Source organism: Nicotiana tabacum, chromosome 6 (genome assembly GCF_000715075.1).
Source record: "Nicotiana tabacum cultivar K326 chromosome 6, ASM71507v2, whole genome shotgun sequence".
Classification (NCBI taxonomy): domain Eukaryota; kingdom Viridiplantae; phylum Streptophyta; class Magnoliopsida; order Solanales; family Solanaceae; genus Nicotiana; species Nicotiana tabacum.
In genome coordinates this window covers 56360812-56383019 of record NC_134085.1, presented here as the reverse complement: position 1 = coordinate 56383019, position 22208 = coordinate 56360812, and the positions used below count along the sequence as shown (strand labels likewise).

General features: G+C 40.8%; 1 protein-coding gene across 1 annotated transcript; it reads right to left on the bottom strand.

The window, feature by feature from the left end:
• Positions 1–20081: 20081 nt before the first annotated feature.
• Positions 20082–20507, bottom strand: LOC142181828 (uncharacterized). Its single transcript, XM_075255396.1, has one exon. The coding sequence runs from the start codon at positions 20505–20507 to the stop codon at positions 20082–20084; it is 426 nt and encodes a 141-aa protein (XP_075111497.1).
• Positions 20508–22208: the final 1701 nt, after the last annotated feature.

The following is a 22208-nucleotide window of genomic DNA, read 5'->3' as shown; positions in this document are numbered from 1 at the left end:
CTTGACTCCTTAGGTCGAATCCTTGGTCTCCTTAGCCTCATTAGGTCTAATTCTTATGTCAAAAGTGTGTCCCACTCTTAAAAATACCGTTTTTCCATGCATATATACCAAGTAGGGTCGGGACCAAACAATTATACCTTCTCCTACGTGAAAAAGGATAATATTTCACGTCTGGACTGCTGCGGCCGCGGTCAACCGCGGTCAACCGTGGTATATGGTAGGTATACTGCCTCAGCCCGCCTCAGCTCCGCGGTCACAGTTTCGACCGCACTTTTCGCCCTATTTTGTTTGGAATTTGAGAAAACGTAAACATGAAAGTTGTAGCTCTTTGAGTTAGCTTTCCAACCATATATTGTGGAGCCCAAATGGAGTTCTGAGCAAAACGTTATGTGCATTTTACTAGATAGTACGCAATATGCCTGCTCGAGTCTTCGTTTTGTTGCTTTATTATCCGTTGATCCCCGAATACGATCCTGACTTAATTCCTTTGGCTTTTACTCAGACTTCAAAGCTCTAAATTACTTGAATTCATTTCATAACATCTATATAGCTAGGAATCACTCCTATAAGGCATAAAACACACCGTTAGTGCAAAACACTAGCGATTAAAGCGCAAATTCAACTAAAGTGCAGTAAATTAGAGTGTAATAATCGACTAAAATATGCAATTATAGCCTATCATCACTCCGGTACCGAGATCTGCACAAAAAGTATAGAGTGCAGTATCAGTACAACCGACCCCATGTACTGGTAAGTGTCGAGCCTAACCTCGGCGAAGTTGTGACGAGGCTAGGACATAACAATCATATAAACCTGTGTAGCTAAAGCATATACAAACAAAACGATAGTAACAGGAAATTACAGATAAAGATGGGAAGGGGAACATGCTGCGGGGAATATCAAGTTCTAACAGTAATTCAGTAGAGAAGCATAAAGAACACTATATTTGTATCAATAGAAATAATGAAAATAGTGACACGTGCACGACATCACCCTTCGTGCTTTTACTCTTGTCCTTACCATAAGAAACAACAGAATCGGCACGACATCAACCTTCATGCATTACCTCTTAAAATCATGCATGGCATCACCTTTCGTACATTAACTCTCATAATATCGGCACGGCATCACCCTTCGTGCATTAGCTCTCAAATCTTGGCATGGCATCACCCTTCGTGCATTAACACTCACAATATCGGCAGGGCATCACCCTTCATGCATTAACACTCACTCACAATATCATGCATGGCATCACCCTTCATCCTTACACTCTTCCTCACTCAAACAATAGAAACAATACATCTTGGCAAGGGAATCAACAATTTAAACAATAACATCCCTCCAAGGGAATCAGCTATAACCAATCTCGTTTCAATATTTATTTCACAAAATAAATCTCAACTTGAGCCAAGACTCAACAATGGTCAATTACCAAGAAATTAACATAAGTCTTGTTCAACACTGATAATCATCAAATTAAGCATGACAGTACATAATAGAGTCACAACAATCATGGTATAAGACTCACGGGCATGCTCGACACCAACGTATAAATACTCGTCAGCACACCTATACGTCGTACTCAACACTAACACGTAGCAAATAAGGCCACAACTCCTATTCCTTCAAGCTAAGGCTAGACCAAACACTTACCTCAATTCCACGGATAAAATCAAGTCTCAATTACCGCTTTACCTCTCGATTCCACTTCCAATCCGCTTGTATCTAGTCATAATTTACTTAATAACATCAATAAATGCTAAATAAACCAATTCTAATGTATGAATATAGATTTCCCAATATTTTCCCCAAAAAGTCAAAAAATGACCCCGGGCCCGCTTGGTCAAAACTCGAAGTTCGAACCAAAACCCGATTACCCATTCACCCACAAACCCAAATATGCAATTGGTTTTGAAATCCGACCACAAATTGAGGTCCAAATCCCCAAAATTTGAATAATTTCTACCCAAAAACACCCAATTTCCCATGAAAAACCCTAGATTTTGAAGTAAAATCATGTAAAAAGATGAAATAGATTGAAGAAAAAGAGTTAAGATTCATTTATCTATGATTTGGGGAAGAACTTGCTCTAGAAAAATCGCCCTTAGGAGTTTAGGTTTTGAAATTTTGAAGAATGGAGTGAAAATCTCGTCCAAGACCCCTTTTACTCAGCTGTAGATGTCGCATTTGTGATAGGAACTTTGCAATTGCGATACAGGCTTCGCAAATGCGAACCTGCTGCAATATCTGCAGCTATCGCAATTGCGAACAGTTACTCGCAATTGCGAAGGTTGACTCCTGTCGACTTTGCAAATGCGAATGAGAGATTCGCAATTGCGAATAAGTGCTGGCCAGGGCATTCATCGCAATTTCGATAAGGCCCCTCACAATTCCAAGCCTAACAGACTCACAATTGCGAAGCCTAACCTCACAATTGCGAAATCAGAGCCTACAAGAAATACCAGATGTAAATCAGAAATTTTCTAAGTCCAAACTTACTCCGTGGCCTTTCCAAAACTCACTCGAGCCCTCGGGGCTCCAAATCAAACATGCACACAAGTCTAAAAATATCATACGGACTTGCCCGTGCGATCAAATCATCAAAATAACATCAACAACTATGAATTTAACCTCAAATTCATGAAATTCATAAGATAGTTCAAATTTTCTATTTTCTCAACTAAGTGTCCGATTTATGTCAAATCAACTCCGATTCTTACCAAATTTCACTGATTCGACTTAAATATTATTTTAAACCAGTACCGAGCTCCGGAACCAAAAATACGGGCCCGATACCATCAACAACACATACCATTTCATTTCCAAAAGTCTTTATATTTTCCAGCAAACAATTTTCTTTAAAAATTCTTTTCTCGGGCTAGGGACCTCGGAATTCGATTCCGTTCATACTCCCAAGTCCCATATTTTACTACGGATCCTATGGGACCATCAAATCATGGGTCCAGGTCCATTTACCAAAAATATTGACTGAAGTCAACTTAAATCAATTTGAAAGGCTAAGTTCAATATTTCTCTTAAATTTCACATAAAAGCTTTCCGGAACACAGATTTGACTTCTAAAGCAAGAGATGACCTTTTGGGTCATCACATTCTCCACCTATAAAACAACCGTTCATCCTCGAATGGAAATAGAAAAGTACCTGAGTCGGTGAAAAGATTGGGATATCGGCTCCACATATCGGACTCGGACTCCCAGGTCGCTGCCTCAACAGGCTGACCTCTCCACTGCACACGAACTGAAGGGAAATTCTTCGATCTCAACTGACAAACCTGCTAGTCTAGAATAACTATCGGCTCCTCCTCATAGGTCAAGTCCCTGTCCAACTGGATAGTGCTGAAGTCTAACACGTGGGATGGATCGCCATGATACTTCCGAAGAATGGACACATGAAACACTGCATGCATAGCTGATAAACTCGGCAGCAACACAAGTCTATAAGCCACCTCTCCCACTCGATCAGGAATCTCAAACGGACCGATGAATCTAGGGCTTAGCTTGCCCTTCTTCCCAAATCTCATCACACCCTTCATGGGCGACACTTGAAGCAACACTCACTCTCCGAACATGAATGCCACATCACGAACCTTACGGTCGGCATAACTCTTTTGCCTGGACTGAGCTATACGAAGCCTATCCTGAATGATCTTAACCTTGTCCAAGGCATCCTGTACCAGATTTGTACCCAACATCCGAGCCTCCCCCGGCTCAAACCACCCGAATGGCGATCGACACCGTCTACCATATAATGCCTCATAGGGTGCCAACTGGATGCTCGACTGATAGCTGTTGTTGTAGGAAAACTCTGCTAATGACAAGAACTGATTCCACAAACCTCCAAAGTCAATAACACATGCTCAGAGCATATCCTCCAAAATCTGAATAGTATGCTCAAACTGTCCGTCCGTCTGAGGATGAAATGTTGTGCTCAACTCGACCCACGTACCCAACTCACGCTGAACTGCCCTCCAAAAATGCGAGGTAAACTACGTACCTCGATAAAAAATAATAGACACGGGCACACCATGAAGACGAATAATCTCCCAGATATAGATCTCAGATAACCTCTCAGAAGAATAGGAGATTTCCACAGGAATGAAATGCGCTGGCTTGGTCAGCCTATCAACAATAACCCATACCGCATCAAACTTCCTCTGAATCTGTGGGAGTCCAACAACGAAGTCCATAGTGATACGCTCTCACTTTCACTCAGGAATCTCAATCTTCTAAAGCAAACCACCAGGTCTGATGCTCGTACTTTACCTGCTGACAATTCAAACACCGAGCTACATATGTAATAATATCCTTCTTCATCCTCCTCCACCAATAATGCTGCCGCAAGTCCTAATACATCTTAGCGACACCCGGATGAATAGAATACCGGAAACTATGGGCCTCATCTAGAATCAACTCATAAAGTCCATCCATATTAGGCACACAAACTCGACCCTGCATCCTCAAAACTCCATCATCTCCAACTGTATCTTGCTTGGAACCACTGTGCCGCACTGTGTCCCTAAGGACTAGCAAGTGAGGGTCATCATACTGCTGATCTATAATACGCTCAAATAATGAAGAACGAGCGACTGTGCAAGCTAAAACACAGCTGGGCTCAGAAACATCCAACCTCACGAACTGATTGGCTAAAGCTTGAACATCCAAAGAAAGCGGTCTCTCACCGACTGGAATATACGCAAGGCTGCCCATACTGGCTGACTTTCTACTCAAAGCATCGGCCACTACATTGGCCTTCCCTGGATGATATAAGATGGTGATATCATAGTCTTTCAACAACTCCAACCACTTTCTCTATCTGAAATTTAGCTCCTTCTTCTTGAACAAATAATATAGACTCTTGTGATTTATGAACACCTCACATGACACGCCATATAAATAATGCCTCCAAATCTTCAGTGCGTGTACAATGGTTGCTAGTTCCAAATCATGAACTGGATAATTCTTCTCGTGAATCTTCAACTGTCGTGAAGCATATGCAATAACCTTGCCATTCTGCATCAACACCGCACCAAGTCCAATACGAGATGCATCACAATATACTGTATATGGCCTTGAACCTGTGGGCAAAACCAACATCGGTGCTGTTGTCAAAGCTATCTTGAGCTTCTGAAAGCTCGCCTCACACTTGTCCGACCACCGGAACTGGGTACCCTTCTGAGTCAACCTAGTCATCGGGGCTGCTATAGATGAAAACCCCTCCATAAATTGACAGTAATAACCCGCCAACCTAAGAAACTCCGAATCTCTATAGCTGGTATGGGTCTAGGCCTGTCCCTGACTGCCTCTATCTTCTTTGGATCCACCTGAATGCCCTCTACTGATACAACGTGACCCAAGAAGGCAACCGAACTCAACCAAAACTCACACTTCAAAAACTTAGCATACAACTGACTGTCTCTTAAAGTCAAAAGAATGACTCAAAGATGCTGCTCATGCTCCTCTCGGCCACGGGAGTAGATCAAAATATCATCAATGAAGACAATTACAAAGGAATCCAGATAAGGCTTGAACACCCGGTTCATCAAATCATAAAAGCTGCAAGGGCATTTGTCAACCCAAATGACATCACTAAGAACTCATAATGCTCGTACCGAGTGCGAAAAACTGTCTTAGGGACATCGGATGCCCTAATCCTCAACTGATGGTAGCCAGATCTCAAATCAATCTTTGAAAACACTTTGGCACTCTGAAGCTGATCAAACAAATCATCAATCCTCGTTAATGGATACTTGTTATTGATTGTGACTTTGTTCGACCACCGATAATCTATACACATCCTCATCGACCCATCTTTCTTCTTAACAAACAACACTAGTGCACCCCAGGGCGAGACACTAGGTCTGATAAAGCCCTTATCTAGCAAGTCTTCAGCTGCTCCTTCAATTCTTTCAACTCTGGCGGGGCCATACGATATGGCGGAATAGAAATGGGTTGAGTGCCTAGAGCTAAATCAATGCAAAAGTCAATCTCTCTGTCGGGTGGCATCCCCAGCAAGTATGCATGAAAAACCTTTGGAAACTTCCGAACAACGAGCACTGAATCCATAGAATGAACCTCAGCACTAGAATCACAAATATATGCCAAGTAAGCCAAACACCCCTTTTCAACCATACACCAAGCCTTCGTATAAGAAACAACCCTACTGAAAGAATGACCAGGAGTCCCTCTCCACTCCAATCGAGTCAAACCCGGCAAGGCTAAGGTCACCATCTTGGCGTGACAATCCAATATAGCGTGATAAGGTGACAACCAATCCATCCCCAAAATGACATCTAAATCAACCATATCTAGAAGTAAGAGATCTACATGGGTCTCAAAACCCCCAATAATAACCACACATGAGTGATAGACACGATCTACAACAATAGAATCACCCACCATTGTGGACACATATATAGGAGCACTCAAAGAATCATGAGGCACAACCAAATACATAACAAAATAAGATGACACATAGAAGTATGTAGACCCTGGATCAAATAGAACTGAAACATCTCTACTACAAACTGAAACCATACCTGTGATAACGACATCGGATGCCTCAGCCTCAGGCCTGGCTGGGAATGCATACAATCGAGGCTAGGCCTCGCCACTCTAAACTATATCCCTGGGACGACCTCCTACTGGCTGGCCTCCACCTCTAGCGGCCTGACCTCCACCTCTAATACCTCGACCTCCATCTCTAGCTGTCTGACCCCTACTTATAGCTAGCTGAGCGGGCAGTGGAACACCCGGTGCCTGAAGCATGGCACGAGAACCCTGATATTGAGAACTGCTCGATGCTCGAGGGAAAAATCTAACAATGTGCCTCGGATCGCCACAAGTATAACAAGTCCTCAGCTGCTAGGACTGCTGACCCTGAAACTGACCCTAACGGCTTGAGTAACCACCTTGAAAACTCTAGAGCGGAGGTGCACTGATAGGAGTTGGTGGTGCACTGTAGGGTAACTGATGTGAATACTACATATGAGAACCACGACAACCTGGAGCACCATGAGAAGCCTGAAGTGCTGAATGAAACGGCTTGGAAGGATGGCCCCTACCAAATGAATCCCTACCTCCAGACGAGGCACCACTGAATCGACCACAATGACGGGGCCTCTTATCAGACCCCTGAATGCTCCCCTGAGCTAGAACCATCTCAACCCTCCTGGCCATATTGTCCGTATCCTGGAAAGAAATCTCGCTCCCTATCTCCTTAGCCGTCTGCAATCTGATAGGCTGAGCTAGTCCCTCAATAAAGCTCCTCACATTCCCTCTCTCGGTGGGAAGTATAAGAAGAGCATGATGGGCCAAGTCAGTAAATCTGGTCTCGTACTAAGTGACAGACATAGAACCTTGCTGGAGATGCTCAAACTACCTCCGATAGTCCCCCCTCTGAGTGATAGGAAGAAACTTCTCTGGAAATCGCTAAGAGAACTGATCCCAAGTCAAAGCCGGTGACCTAGATGGTCTAGCCAAACAATAATCCCTCCACCAAGTCTTGGCGGAACCTGATAGACAAAAAGAAGAAAAGTTGACCCCATTGGTCTCCACTATCCCATGTTCCGTAGAACCTTATGAAAGCTGTCCAAATAGTCTGAGGATCCTCTAAAGATTTACCTCCATATGTGGTAGTAAAAAGCTTGGTGAACCTATCTAGTTTCCACAAGGCATCAACAGACATAATTGATCTATCACCGGTCTGTGCCATAATACCCGGCTGAACTACCCCAACTGGCTGAGCTACTGGAGTCTAAAATTAGAGAGCCATCTGCTCCGGAGTGCAAGTAGTAGGAGTCTGGGCTCCTCCACTAGCTTGAGAGACAGTAGGTGCTACAGGGAATATGCCTGTCTGAGTGACACTCTCCTTAAGGCCCACTAGACGGATCAGAGCATTCTGGAGTACTGGGGTGGCGATGAACCCCTCTATGACCTGAGCTGGGCCTGCTGGCTCTATCTGGGACGGAACCTCGTCCTCGAACACTACCTGAGGCTCCGCCACTAGTGTTGCTGATCGAGCTCTGGGTTGAGCCCTACCTTTGCCTCGACCTCTAGCACAACCTCTGCCCCTCGCAGGAGCTGCTACTAGGGGCTCGAGTTACTGGTCAGCTGATGAAACGGTATGTGTTCTCACCATCTATGAAAGAACAGAGTGGAGGTTCAATTAGCATTGAGAAATCAAGTCGCACGATAGGAAAGAATAGATGTGAAGTTTTTCCTAAACTCTATAGCCTCTGGGGGATAAGCACATACGTCTCCGTACCGATCCCTTAGACTATACCTAGCTTGTTCGTGAATTGTGAGATCTAGGCAACCTAGTTCTCTGAAACCAACTTGTCATGATCCGGACTTTCCACCCTCGGGAGTCGTGATGACGCCTACTCGTAAAAGCTAGACAAGCTGAAAATTACAGTTGTTACCACCATTTTTATTAATCACAGAGAATCAGCTATTAGCTAAGCAAAATAATTAAGAAATGTGGAAGTAATATAACAGCGCAACAACTCAAGTACATAACTACCCCATAGAATCTAGTGTCACAATCTCACGAACATCTAAAGATTTCTACAAACACCAATTCAGAAAGAAAAGTACAACTATTCTTGAAATGAAAAGAGACAACAGATAACTAAGTCTCCCTGGACTGAAGGCAGCTACCTCAAGCTACTCACAAGGTCCGGTACCGAGATCTACACAAAAAGTGCAGAGTGAAGTATCAGTATAACTGACCCTATGTACTGGTAAGTGTCGAGCCTAACTTCGGCGAAGTAGTGATGAGGCTAGGACACGATAACCATATAAACTTGTGCAGCTAAATTATATACAAATAGAACGATAGCAACATGAAATAATAGATAAAGATGGGAAGGGGAACATGCTGCGGGGAATATCAACTTCTAACAATAATTTAGTAGAGAAGCATAAAGAACACTATATTTGTATCAACAGAAATAATGAAAATAGTGACACGTGCACGGCATCACCCTTCGTGATTTTACTCTTGTCCTTACCATAAGAAACAACAAAATCGGCACGACATCAACCTTCATGCATTACCTCTCAAAATCATGCATGGCATCACCTTTCGTACGTTAACTCTCATAATATCGGCACGACATCACCCTTCGTGCATTAGCTCTCAAATCTTGGCATGACATCACCCTTCGTGCATTAACACTCACAATATCGGCAGGGCATCACCCTTCGTGCATTAACACTCACTCACAATATCATGCATGGCATCACCCTTCATCCTTTACACTCTTCCTCACTCAAACAATAGAAACAATACATCTCGGCAAGGGAATCAACAATATAAACAATAACATCCTGGCAAGGGAATCAACTATAACCAATCTCGTTTCAACAGTTATATCACAAAATAAATCTCAACTTGAGTCAATACTAAACAATGGTCAATTACCAAGAAATTATCATAAGTCTTGTTCAACATTGATAATCATCAAATTAAGCATGACAATACATAATAGAGTCACAACAATCATGGTATAAGACTCACGGGCATGCTCGACACCAACGTATAGATACTCGTCACCATAACTATACGTCATACTCAACACTAACACGTAGCAAATAAGGCCAAAATACATATTCCCTCAAGCTAAGATTAGACCAAATACTTACCTCAATTCCACGGACAAAATCAAGCCTCAATTACCGCTTTACCTCTCTATTCCACTTCCAATCCGCTTGTATCTAGTCATAATTTACTTAATAACATCAATAAATGCTTAATAAACCAATTCTAATGCATGAATATAGATTTCCCAATGTTTTCCCCAAAAAGTCAAAAATCGACCTCGGGTCCGCTTGGTCAAAACTCGAAGTTCAAACCAAAACCCGATTACCCATTCACCCACGAACCCAAATATGCAATTGGTTTTGAAATCCAACCTCAAATTGAGGTCCAAATCCCCAAAATTTGAAAATCCTAATTTCTACCCAAAAACACCCAATTTCCCATGAAAAACCCTAGATTTTTAAGTGAAATCGTGTAAAAAGATGAAATATATTGAAGAAAAAGAGTTAAGATTCATTTACCTATGATTTGGGGGAAGAACTTGCTCTAGAACAATCGCCCTTAGGAGTTTAGTTTTTGAAATTTTAAAGAATGAAGTTAAAATCCCGTCCAAGACCCCTTTTACTCAACTACAGATGTCGCATTTGCGACAGAAACTTCGCAATTGCGAAGCTCGCAATTGCAATACAGGCTTCGCAAATGCGAACCTACTGCAATATCTGCTGCTATCGCAATTGCGAACAGTTAGTCGCAATTGCGAATGTTGACTCCTGTCGACTTCGCAAATGCGAAGGAGAGGTTCGAAATTGCGAACTAGTGCTGGCTAGGATTCATCACAATTGCAATAAGGCCCCTCGCAATACCAAGCCCGACAGGCTCGCAATTGCGAAGCCTGACCTTGCAATTGCGAAATCAGTGCCTGCAACAAACACCAGATACAGATCAAAAAATTTCTAAGTCCAAACTCACTCCGTGGCCTATCCAAAATTCACCCGAGCGCTCGGGGATCCAAACCAAACATGCACGCAAGTCTAAAAACATCATACGGACTTGCTCGTGTGATTAAATCATCAAAATAATATCAACAACTACGAATTTAACCTCAAATTCATGAAATTCATAAAATTGATAAGATAGTTAAAATTTTCTATTTTCTCAACCTAGGGTCCGATTTATATCAAATCAACTCCAATTCTTACCAAATTTTATAGATTTGGCTTAAATATTATTTTAAACATGTACCAGGCTCCAGAACTAAAATACAAGCCCGATACTATTAAGAAGACACACCATTTCATTTCCAAAAGTCTTTATATTTTCCAGCAAATAATTTTCTTTAAAAATTCTTTTCTCGGGCTAGGGACCTCGAAATTCGATTTCGAGTATACTCTCAAGTCTCATATTTTACTACGGACCCTATGGGACTGTCAAATCATGGGTCCGAGTTCGTTTACCAAAAATGTTGACCGAAGTCAACTTTAATCAATTTTAAAGGCTAAATTTAATATTTCTCGTAAATTTCACATAAAAACCTTCTGGAAATGAGCCCGGACTACGCACGTAAATTGAGGTTGGATAAAAGGAGGTTTTTAAGTCCTCAAAACACAGATTTGACTTCTAAAGCAAGATATGACCTTTTGGGTCATCACAACTTTTAGAGTGAGACTAGGGTGTTTAACATTATAAGGAGGTTATGTTATGAATTATGCTAGTCGTATGTTATATTTTGAAGTCAAGTGAGTTGTGGAACAAAAGTTGGCAAAGGTAATCACAAGTTACATTTATAAATATGCTGAAAATTAGGTCAAATGTAGCTGAGAATTTCTTCCAATGTACATGGATCTATGGGATGATCTACCTACCAAATTGAAGATCTATATGTCTAGTTTCCAATGGATAAAACCATTCATTGATAAGACATTAGAGTATAGAGATATGAGCATTTTTGCAAGAATGTGCAGGCTGCTAGGTGACAAGTAGGTTTTTCACCTACTTGCTTAAATGAGAGTCCAAAAATGGGCCATTTCGGGTCGTCCAAAGAGGCCTTTTAAAGTCATATTTTCTTATATTAGACTGAAAATAGGGCATAATAACCAGATATAAGCTGTAAAAAAATCCTCCCAAAAATTTCCCTAATTGATTTTCCCTCCCGTTCAAGTTTTAATTGGAGGTAAAATATAGAGTTTGAAGAACCAAGATAGGAGTTGAGTTATCCAACAAATAAGGTGAGTTTATTGTTCTCTTTCATCCATTTTTTCCTGCTATAATTCATGGTATTTCTTTCTGTACTTGTAAGAACTCACGGGACAGTGATCAGAAGCCGTGAGTTCGAGTTATTCACTAGTAGTGGATTGTTTTGTGGACTGTTTTGTGTTGCTATTGGGCTACGTGTTTTAATAATTTTTAATGGAGTTTTGGAGGAGGAAGGGTGTGGATAAACACCATATAAATGTAGGCTGGTGGGATGGTCATTCGTCGTAACATTTTCGAGTCGTTTGACACTACTACGATGGTCATTTTGTTTATGAAGAGATTAGGGTGTGTTGGGCTGTTTTGTAGTATTGGATGGTGCATATAAGGCTAGAAAATAATGTATATATATTTTACTGTTGTTTTCTTGTGTTGTTGATGTTATCTTGAATTTGGAGGAAGTAAGGATTATCGGGGAGATGCTGCCCGTTTTAATACAAAATAAGCTTGTCGTTCGTTGTGCGATAGTTGTACCTTTCGTAACTTAATGATAGTATTATTATAATTGTTATATATTAAAGTGCGAAGAGGCTATTAGTTTGTATGAGTCCACCTAACAGTAGAGTACTTGGTTCTCTATGAGGTCAAGCTGAGAATGCTAATAAAACTGTAAGTAAAAAAGACAAGGGATGTTTACATTGAAAAATCCCACACAAGGGGATCAAAAAACCACGACCTACACTTGTAGGCTTTTAACTTCACTAACTTGCAATCTCACAATTACAAGCCACTTTGTAATAACCCTATTACAAAGACTTCAACTAACTTGTGATGCTCTCACCACAAGCCACTTTGTGACTCTTCTAGTTACAAAGACATTAAACTTATGACTAATCCTAGTCACAACATAAACTTGGAAGTTTACGGATTTTGGTTTTCCTAAGACAAAGCTTCTAAGAAAGCAAAATAGGAGATATAATGATGAACAAATAACAAGATTACAACTCAACTACGGATATACATAAACTCATTATGAAACTAATCCTTAGTGGAGTTGTCTTCTTGTTCTTGACACACCAGTGGCTTCAATGCCGGATGAATACTGTTATGCTTGAGAGAATATCACTGAATGCACAAGTGAAGTGTTGTGCCTTGCACCAGGTTGTTATATCACAAAAGACATCATAATGGATAGTGATGTCTATTATTTGGTACATGTTTCTTCCCAATGAGAAGTGACTGATGCACTGTCTGCTGCATAGTCACTTTTGTGCAGTTGCATTCCAGCCGTATAGTTGACTTGTACTTATGTCAGAGAACACTAAGGGACCAGGTCCCAGTTGTGTTCCTCTTTTGTAATAGTTGCGAGATGGTCACTTTCTTCTATTACATTCCAACTATACAGTTGACTTGTACTTCTTATCAGAGAACCCTAAGGGACTAGGTCCCTATTGTGTTCCTCTTTATAATGGTTGTGGACAGTCACTGACTTGTACTTCTGTCGAAGAACCCTAAGGGACCAGGTCGCCAGGTCCCTGTTGTGTTCCTCCCTATGGTTGTTCATTCATTTGTTGGTCTTCCTCCCTATGTTTTTTCATTCATTTGCTGGAGATCAGACTGGACATTATTCATTTGAAAGGTATACCATGTGGGTCAGGTTCTCTATCGGGTTTTTCACAACAAGTTTGTTAGATCATCAAAACATAAGAAGCATAAGGCAAAGACATTGAAAACCCATCAATTTCCCCCCTTTTGATGATGACAAACTTAGGCATTGATAGTATTTGTTTAGAGCAGAAATAACCAGATAAGATACAAGAAACTACACAAGTTCCCCCTGAAACTACATAAGTTCCCCCTGACTATTTGCTTTTGATTTCCACTTATTCTCCTTTTCCTTTTGATTCCCTCTTAATCTCATATCCCTTTCCCTTATGACTTTAATCTCAGATCCCTTTCACTTATGACTTTTTCCCCCTTTTGGCATCATTAAAAAGAATACAAGCAGGTAATTACATAAAGAAGTCTAACACAGCTAATTCATGCCACATATGTGCACACAACATGACAGAAAAGAGAAGCCAGAGGAACACAACATTGTTCAAGCAAAAAGAGGAGTTGTGTCATTAATATTAACAATGGACTGAGCAAGACATGAGCAGTAATAGTGAATTCCAGCATGTCATCACAAAAAAAAGGCAAACAAAAGGAAAACAACAGCCATAAAATATTAGAGTAAAAATAGTTGGCCATTGAGAGAATCCTAGGGGACACTAGAAGAAGGAGGCTTGGAAGGAGAGGCAACAATGGTTTTGAGAACCAGGTCTAGTCGAGCATTTGTAGACAGTTGTTCTTCAAGAAATTGTGCCCAAAGTTTATTATTTTCCTTTGTCGGTCAGGCAACTTCTTCATTAACAAAATCAGGTCCTTTAACCGCTTGACTGAGCTGGGTTTTCAGTATGGCATTTTGAACCCTCAACCTTCTAATCTCTTCAGAAGCTATATTTTGAGCATTGATCAGCTGAGAAATGGTCTAGATGCTTCCACCAACTCTTTCTACACATTCACATTCTTCTAAAGTGATTTTAGAGAAGGTTTGCTTGCTTGTGCCCACTTTGGGATTCCCCAAGGGGACCCTGTAGAATCTTAACACCTAAGTGAGGAGAACCCATATGGTGGACCATAATTCCTACCTTTAAAGTTTGCCACCTTTTGCATATGATCTATCATGATTGCTGGTAGATTGATTGGGACAAACTCATTAAGCGCTTCCATTAAGACCATATCCGATTTTGTAGCAATAGACCGCCTCTTAGAACGAGGTAAGAGCACTTTATTGACCAGTTCAAAGAGAAGCTAATACTCAGGAAGTAATACCTTCGTATGCACCTGTTCCCCCTGCTGAATAGCTTGCTCTTTCATGATGGCTCTACTAAAGTTGACACCACAGACACCTTTGACTGAGGACATTCCTTCACATGAAATTCTAAGAACCTTTCCCAATGCTGAAGCGTCGAGTACAATGTCTACTCCATTTACTAGCGCATAAATGTGATCCCTCTCAATGGTGAAGAGAGATGCATAGAAAGTTTGTACCGCATCTTCGTACACCAGAGGCATACTCCCTTCAAACAAGTGCTCCCGTTTCTGAAATTCTACTATCTCCAGAATTTGTCTCATACCGGCCATCTCTGAAATTGCTAGGTCAAATATACGACCCCATAAGACTTTCTGAGTTCTTAATCTCTGCTGCCAAAGACCACTATCACTGGGCATGGTCCTCAGAGCACCAGGTTCTCTAACAGTTTCCCGTTTTCGTTTGCTAGATCCTTCAATAGAATTTCCTTTCCAGCTTACTAGCCCCACAACATCATATTCAGACATGGCTTGCTCAACTGGACTCTTCTTAGACTTGCTGCTGCCTTTCACGGATGCACCATTTTGTTTCTCAATAGTTTCATCGAAAGCTTTATCTACAGACTTTTGAACTTTCAAAGATTGTTGCACTACGGAACCAGGTTCCTTTGGAGCATTTTTGTCAATCCCACTTACTAGAACACTCTTGTTAGTGACAAATTCCCATTGATTTATCAACCTTTATTTCCTTGTCTTGACACTCCTCCTACTTTTCTACAATATAGACTCAAAACCCTCTTTCTGCTGTGACCTGATAGTGGGTGACTTGGAGGAGCATTCTAAGAGCTTCGGATGATTAGGAGGTGCAGAAGTGCGATTGCCTAGAAGAGGATCAGGTTCTTCAGTAGTTTTTTCTGGGAACGTCTCATGAGTCAAAGACTCGAGGAGTACTATGGTTGTTACATCGCCTAGGAATGGAGTTTCTTCCCCCTGATACTCAGACGAGAGATATACTCCTTCATTCATCAGACTCTTAGCAGCGATAGCCATGATATTATGCGCTGCTTCCTTTTTTGGTGACTCCGTGAGAGTCACTAAGTCCAAAATAGAGGAGTTCAGATACTGATCAGGATCATCCTTAGGGACCTCTAACACTTGAGAGGTGAAACCCCCTGAGTATTCTTAGATGAGATCAGAGGAGTGACGGGACATAGAGTTCTCAATATATGGGAGAAAAATAGGGTTTGTCAGAAAAGGAAAAACTATAGGAAAAAAGGAGGAACCAGATGTGGGTACAGTAGTATTGGAAGGAGTGAAATAGTGAATCTCTAGGGATAATTTCAAGGATGATAGGCAAGTGGGAGTGGTGTTAATGGTGGGAGAAGGAGGCGATTGTTCGATTGCCATTATAGGAGTATTTGGTAGGTAAGTAGAGTGAGAGAGAGAGATGAAGAGAGGATCACATTTATACAGAAGAGACGAAGGTTCATGACTTGTTGTGAGGGAGAAGAAAAGTTTTAGTGGAAGAAGAACTAATGATGAAAAGAGATTCTGAATAGTTCTGAAAATGGCGCTAGGTTTGTGGGAAAATGTTATCATGTAGAGAGGATGAAGGGATTTGAGAGACAAGACATGACATGCAGACTTTGAAAAGTCGGATGATATGACAATTGAGTTGATTTTGTTAAACAATTTTGAGAAGGCATGCAGAATAAACACATTACTACTAACATATGGTGCAAGAACCTTATGCCCGGACAATTTTTTGAAAAGGGTTTTAGCACCTCTTCTTTCGCAGTTCATAACTGTACCTTTAGCTTCTATGATTGTCATGCGTGTTTACCTGCAACGGTATTGATGTGAGTTAGGCTTGGCCAGAAAACACTTTAGCTAATTTTACCTGAAGGTGTTTTTCATAGCCAACTGATGGGGAATCAGGTTCTCCATTAGATCTCAATACCCCATTTTCACCTTGTTTCTTCCAAAATGTTCCCTACTCAAAGCTTTGGTGAAGGTATCTGGAATTTGGTCTTCTGTGCTACAGGATTTTCCACAGATCAACCCTTTCTCCATATTGACCCTCAGAAGATAATGCTACCCCTCAATGTACTTGGTCCTCTTATTATGACTTGGATAGAGAAGATATACCATCAGAAGATACCCCAAGATCTTCTTGTTGCTTCTCAATTCATAAGGTTTGAGCACAGCAGGATGCTCCCGCTACACATTCTTCCTTAGTTGTTTACGATGCCATTGAGTTTTACTTCCTTGTACCCCAAAGAATGAGACATGAACATGGCAAGTGAACCACTCTAGAAGTGCTTTTCCTGTCCACAAGAAAATCTACACAGTTAACATATTCATCATACCCAACAGAATTAAAAATTGTCACTTGAGGGGTAATACAGGACCAGGTGCTGAGTTCTTTTAAGATATCTCAAACTTCTTTTGGCGGCCCTCAAGTAGAATTGCTAAGGACTTGACTTTGGATTCTATTCTGGAGTGGAGATACAGAAGGGACCTAAAAACATTTTTTCTTTAAATTTTTAATACTTGTCTAACTTTAGAGAAAAGGGAGTGATTAGGTTATCAGACAGATGAGAGCTTTTGTGTTTCCAGTTTGTGATTGAGTCTTGATAGGTAGGGGAACTTGGGAGGTTGATTTGTTTTCCCTACACTCTTTGTTCTGTTACTTGTGGAGCGCCATGAACTGCATCTCCACTCTTTCTTCAGCTTTAGTGGTAGTAAGTGAAGTACCAGGTTCCTTGTGAGAAGTGGAGGATGATGTTGCATTATTTTTCACCTATCTCCTTCATCTTACTCATCATATCAGCCTCCCTATTTGAAACCTCAGATATTTCCCATGGACCAGAGATGGTTCATTATATTGATCATCACTGTTTCTTCCTTGGTTAGAGGAAGGTGTCTAGTTGAATACCCCATGAGCACTTCCTTTCACTTAGTGTGCCCTTTGTTGTAGACTTTGTGGCCTTTGCTTTGTGGAGAGTATTTCAGAAGGATTCCTTCATCGCCTTTGAATTAAACTTCCCAAGCTGGTCCTTCCCATTGTCGAGAACATGGCATTTTCAGTCAAGAAGGTTCTCAGATGAGCAGTCTTTGGTTTTCTTCCATTTGGCAGCTCATAGTGGGTTTTGATTCAGGAGGAACCTGATCATACACCTATTCACCAAGTAGAAAATAGTATTTACTGATTTTGCCCAGAAACTCTTGGCGATTCCATTGTCGATGAGCATTGTCCATGCCATGTCTTCTAATTCTATTCTTTCTTTCAGCAATACCATTTTGCTGTGAAGTCCTTGGTTCTGAGAAGTTGTGTGTGATTCCATTTTTGTTACTAGCTCATCAAATTTGGCGTTGTCACATTCTGTCCCGTGGTTAGATCTAATGCATACTACCTTCAATTTTATCTTCACTTGGATCTTCTTGACAAAGGCCCTAAACATTTCAAAAGTCTCATCCTTTGTTCTAAGAACCATTGTCCAGGTGAATCTTATATTTGACAGACCACGAACTAGGTCCTTCTCAAGCATCTCATATCACTAGCTTGTAAAGATTGAAAGTCAGCAACGTAGATGTTCTTGTTTCTTTTGAACACTGAGACCACTTTGCCAGTCACCAGATTGGTAACTATGCACTCTTTTGACAAGAACTCTACTTTGTTCCCTTTAACGTAGATTTGAGAGACACTCAAGAGATTGTACTTTAGGCCATCCACATAGTACACATTCTCAACTGAGTGATAGAGAGATTCTCCAACTTTTCCAGCACTGAGAATGTACCCTTTCCTTTTTCAATGGATACATTCCTTTCCTGCAGATATTTCAGTGAGAAGAAATCTATGGTGCTTCTAGTCACGTGTTTTGAGCATACACTGTCCTTGGTTCATTGCAGTCCATTTCCTCTCACCATTTTCCTGCACATGCAGATTATGGGTTAGATTTAGTTTGGGTCCCTTGTTATTATAAAAGGGATGGATAATGGCTTTTCTAGTCCATGCAAGCAATATTCGTTTCTTGCGACCGGTTCTGGTCCCTTGTTAGTAGTCACTTCATCAGTAAACACTTTGTTTTTCTGAACAAATTGAACCCTGTCCTGGTAATTTTCTTTGAAGTGCCCATTATTCCCACAGTGGGTACCAGCCAGTTATCAGGAACAATGACGTACTTGCTGTGAGGGTTGTAAGGAGTTTTCTCCATTTGGAACCCGATTACCTACCTGTTTCCACTATTATTCAAATACATGGCAGTGACAGTATCTGAGGACCAGGTCCACTTCAGAGATTTCTCAAGATCAATTTTTACTTTCTCCAATTCAGCTGAAGTTGCCTATTTTTCTCAAATTCACCACAGACTAGTTTTCACATCATTTAATTCATGTTCGAGCTTGATGTGTGTCTCACTAGCTACTTCCTTCCCTTTCCCAAGACTCACAGTCCTATGTTCTCTATTGAGCCTCTCAATGGCTTTCACTAGGTCAGTGATTATCACTAAAAAATCATCCCTCTCTTGCTTAGTAGCTAAAAATTTTCCTTCTAGAGTGTGTTTTCATTGCTGAGACCTTCTATTATTTCCTTCAAGTCAATCACCACAACCATCAGGTCATCTCTCTCATTTTCTACACTAGTTATCTTTTTCATTTAGAGCTTCTTTTTTTTCCGAGATTAGCTATGGTCTCATTTAGGTCCACTACACAGACCACCAGATCATCTCTAGATTGCTCAGCTTCTCCTAGTTCTATGGTCAAGGTCTCCTTATCATTGTCAAGGCTATAATAAGCATCAATTAGAACATTAGCTAATGACCTTAACTTCTTAGAAGAGTAGGATTTCAGATTTCTCTGAACATCCCTGAAATTTACCTCATCGTCTTCATCTTCTTCATCATTATCAGACTAAGCCATCAACGTGAACAATAAATCATACTTCGTTGCTTCAGTTTCCACTACCATCATGGAAATGTTTTCAGCATCTGGTTCTCTTTTTGATTCACTGGAAGAGTCTCCCCAAGCAACAAGAGCCTGTTTCACAATATTGTCAGCTGCACTTTTTCGATTGAATCGTTTGTGTGGAACCGAGTTCCTTTTTGCTGCTTTTTTAGGATTTTGTTTGTATTGCTCCTGTTTCGTGAGTGGGCAGTCTTTGATGAAATGCCATGGATTTCCGCACCTGTGATAGAGATCATTGTTCCTTGCTTTACTTGAACTGCCCCTCTTTGGTATACCACCATTTCTTCGAACCATCTTTTGAAATCTTTTAGTAAGATAGGCCATGTCACTATCTTCATCACTTGAGTCTCTGCTTTCAGCTTTGAGTACCAGGTTCTTTTCCTTCTTCGGCTCTCTCCTTTCATTATCTTTCTTTCTTTTCATCTCGTATGTCTTCAGCTTACCAATCAACTCATCCATGGTTAGAGTTTGTAGACCTTTAGCTTCAGTGATGGCATTTACCTTACTTTCTCAAGAACCAGGTAGAGCACTGAGGATTTTCCTTACAAGCTTGTTTTTGGGAATAACATCTCCAAGTAAATAAAGCTCATTTATGAAGGAGGTGAATCTGGTGTGCATATCTTGTATAGACTCATCATCCTTCATCCTAAAGAGCTCATACTCTGTAATGAGCATGTCAATCTTGGACTGTTTAACCTGAGTAGTTTCTTTGTATGCGGTTTGCAACGCTTCCCATATTTCTTTGCCAGTATCACAAGCTGAGACTCTGTTGTACTCATCGGGTCCTATGCCATACATTAAGATTTTCTTGGCACGATAGTTCTTTTCTATGGCTTTTCTGTCTTTTGGCACCATTGGTCCAGTTTCTTCAAACTTCTTCATAGGAACATGTGGACCATCACAGATTATGTCCCATAGTTCTGAGTCTTCGTCCATTATAAAATCATGCATGCGAGTCTTCCACCAGCCGTAGTATTGACCATTGAATCTAGGAGGTCTGTAGGTTGATTGTCCTTCCTCAAAGTTGGGTGGAGCAGCCATTGACATCCTTTCTAGGTGTTAGCCTTTTAGAAAGAACCCGCTCTAATACCAATTGTTAGTTTGTATGAGTCCACCAAACAGTAGAGTACCTGGTCCTCTATGAGGTCAAGCTGAGAATGCTAATAAAACTGTAAGTAAAGAAGACAAGGGATTTTTACGTGGAAAATCCCACACAAGGGGATCAAAAAACCACGACCTACACTTGTAGGCTTTTAACTTCACTAACTTGCAATCTCACTATTACAAGGCACTTTGTAATAACCTTATTACAAAGAATTCAACTAACTTGTGATGCTCTCACCACAAGACACTTTATGACTCTTCTAGTTACAAAGACTTTAAACTTATGACTAATCCTAGTCACAACATAAACTCGAAAGTTTATGGATTTTGGTTTTCCTAAGACAAAGCTTCTAAGAAAGCAAAATAGGATATACAATGAAGAACAAATAACATGATTATAACTCAACTATGGATATACATAAACTCATTATGAAACTAATCCTTAGTGGAGTTGTCTTCTTGTTCTTGACACACCAGTGACTTCAATGCCGGATGAACACTGTTAAGCTTGAGAGAATATTACTGAATGCACAAGTGAAGTGTTGTTCCTTGCACCAGGTTGTTATATCACAAAAGACATCATAATGGATAGTGATGTCTATTATTTGGTACACGCTTCTTCCCAATGAGAAGTGACTGATGCACTGTCTACTGCATAGTCACTTTTGTGCAGTTGCGTTCCAGCTGTATAGTTGACTTGTACTTCTGTCAGAGAAAACTAAGGGACCAGGTCCCAATTATGTTCATCTTTTGCAATAGTTGCGAGATGGTCACTTTCTGTTGTTATGTTCCAACTATACAATTGACTTTACTTCTTGTCGGAGAACCCTATGGGATCAGGTCCCTGTTGTGTTCCTTTTTATAATAGTTGCGGACAGTCACTAACTTGTACTTCTATCGGAGAACCCTAAGGGACCAGGTCACCAGGTCCCTGTTGTGTTCCTCCCTGTGGTTGTTCATTCATTTGTTGGTGTTCCTCCCTGTGGTTGTTCATTCATTTGCCGGAGATCAGACTGGACATTATTCATTTGAAATGTATACCATGTGGGTCAGGTTCTCTATCTGGTTCTTCACAACAAGTTTGTTAGATTATTAAAACATAAGAAGCATAAGGCAAAGACATTGAAAACCCATCAGAGGCGAGTTTAATGTGGTTACTAGACAGATTGTGATAAGATATGTTAAGGCTAAACTTTTCCTTCATTTTGGTATGATCCAGTAACTACATGTGTTTGATAACGAGACATAAAATAGTCGTTGGCTATTTATAAAATTATGTACATTATCCTAGTCTCATAAGTTACAGTGTTCTCCTTTATTTGGACTTCAAATTCAGTTTAGTTTTGTCTTCTTTCAGCCAAGAGAGCATATAGTCTATATATATACAGTGTTACATTATTTTCACTACCATTGAGCTATAATCGATGGGAAGACCCCTATTGGGCAACCTCTGGTTAGATGGTGAGTTATATACCGAGCCTACTATGGCCGAGCGCCTATGAGCAAGCTAGAATGGCCAAGATACTGAGCCTA

What these genes read in the sequence shown, in the direction of transcription:
- LOC142181828 (XM_075255396.1), bottom strand. Translation starts at nt 20,507, where the DNA reads ATGGACGAAGACTCAGAACTATGGGACATAATCTGTGATGGTCCACAT.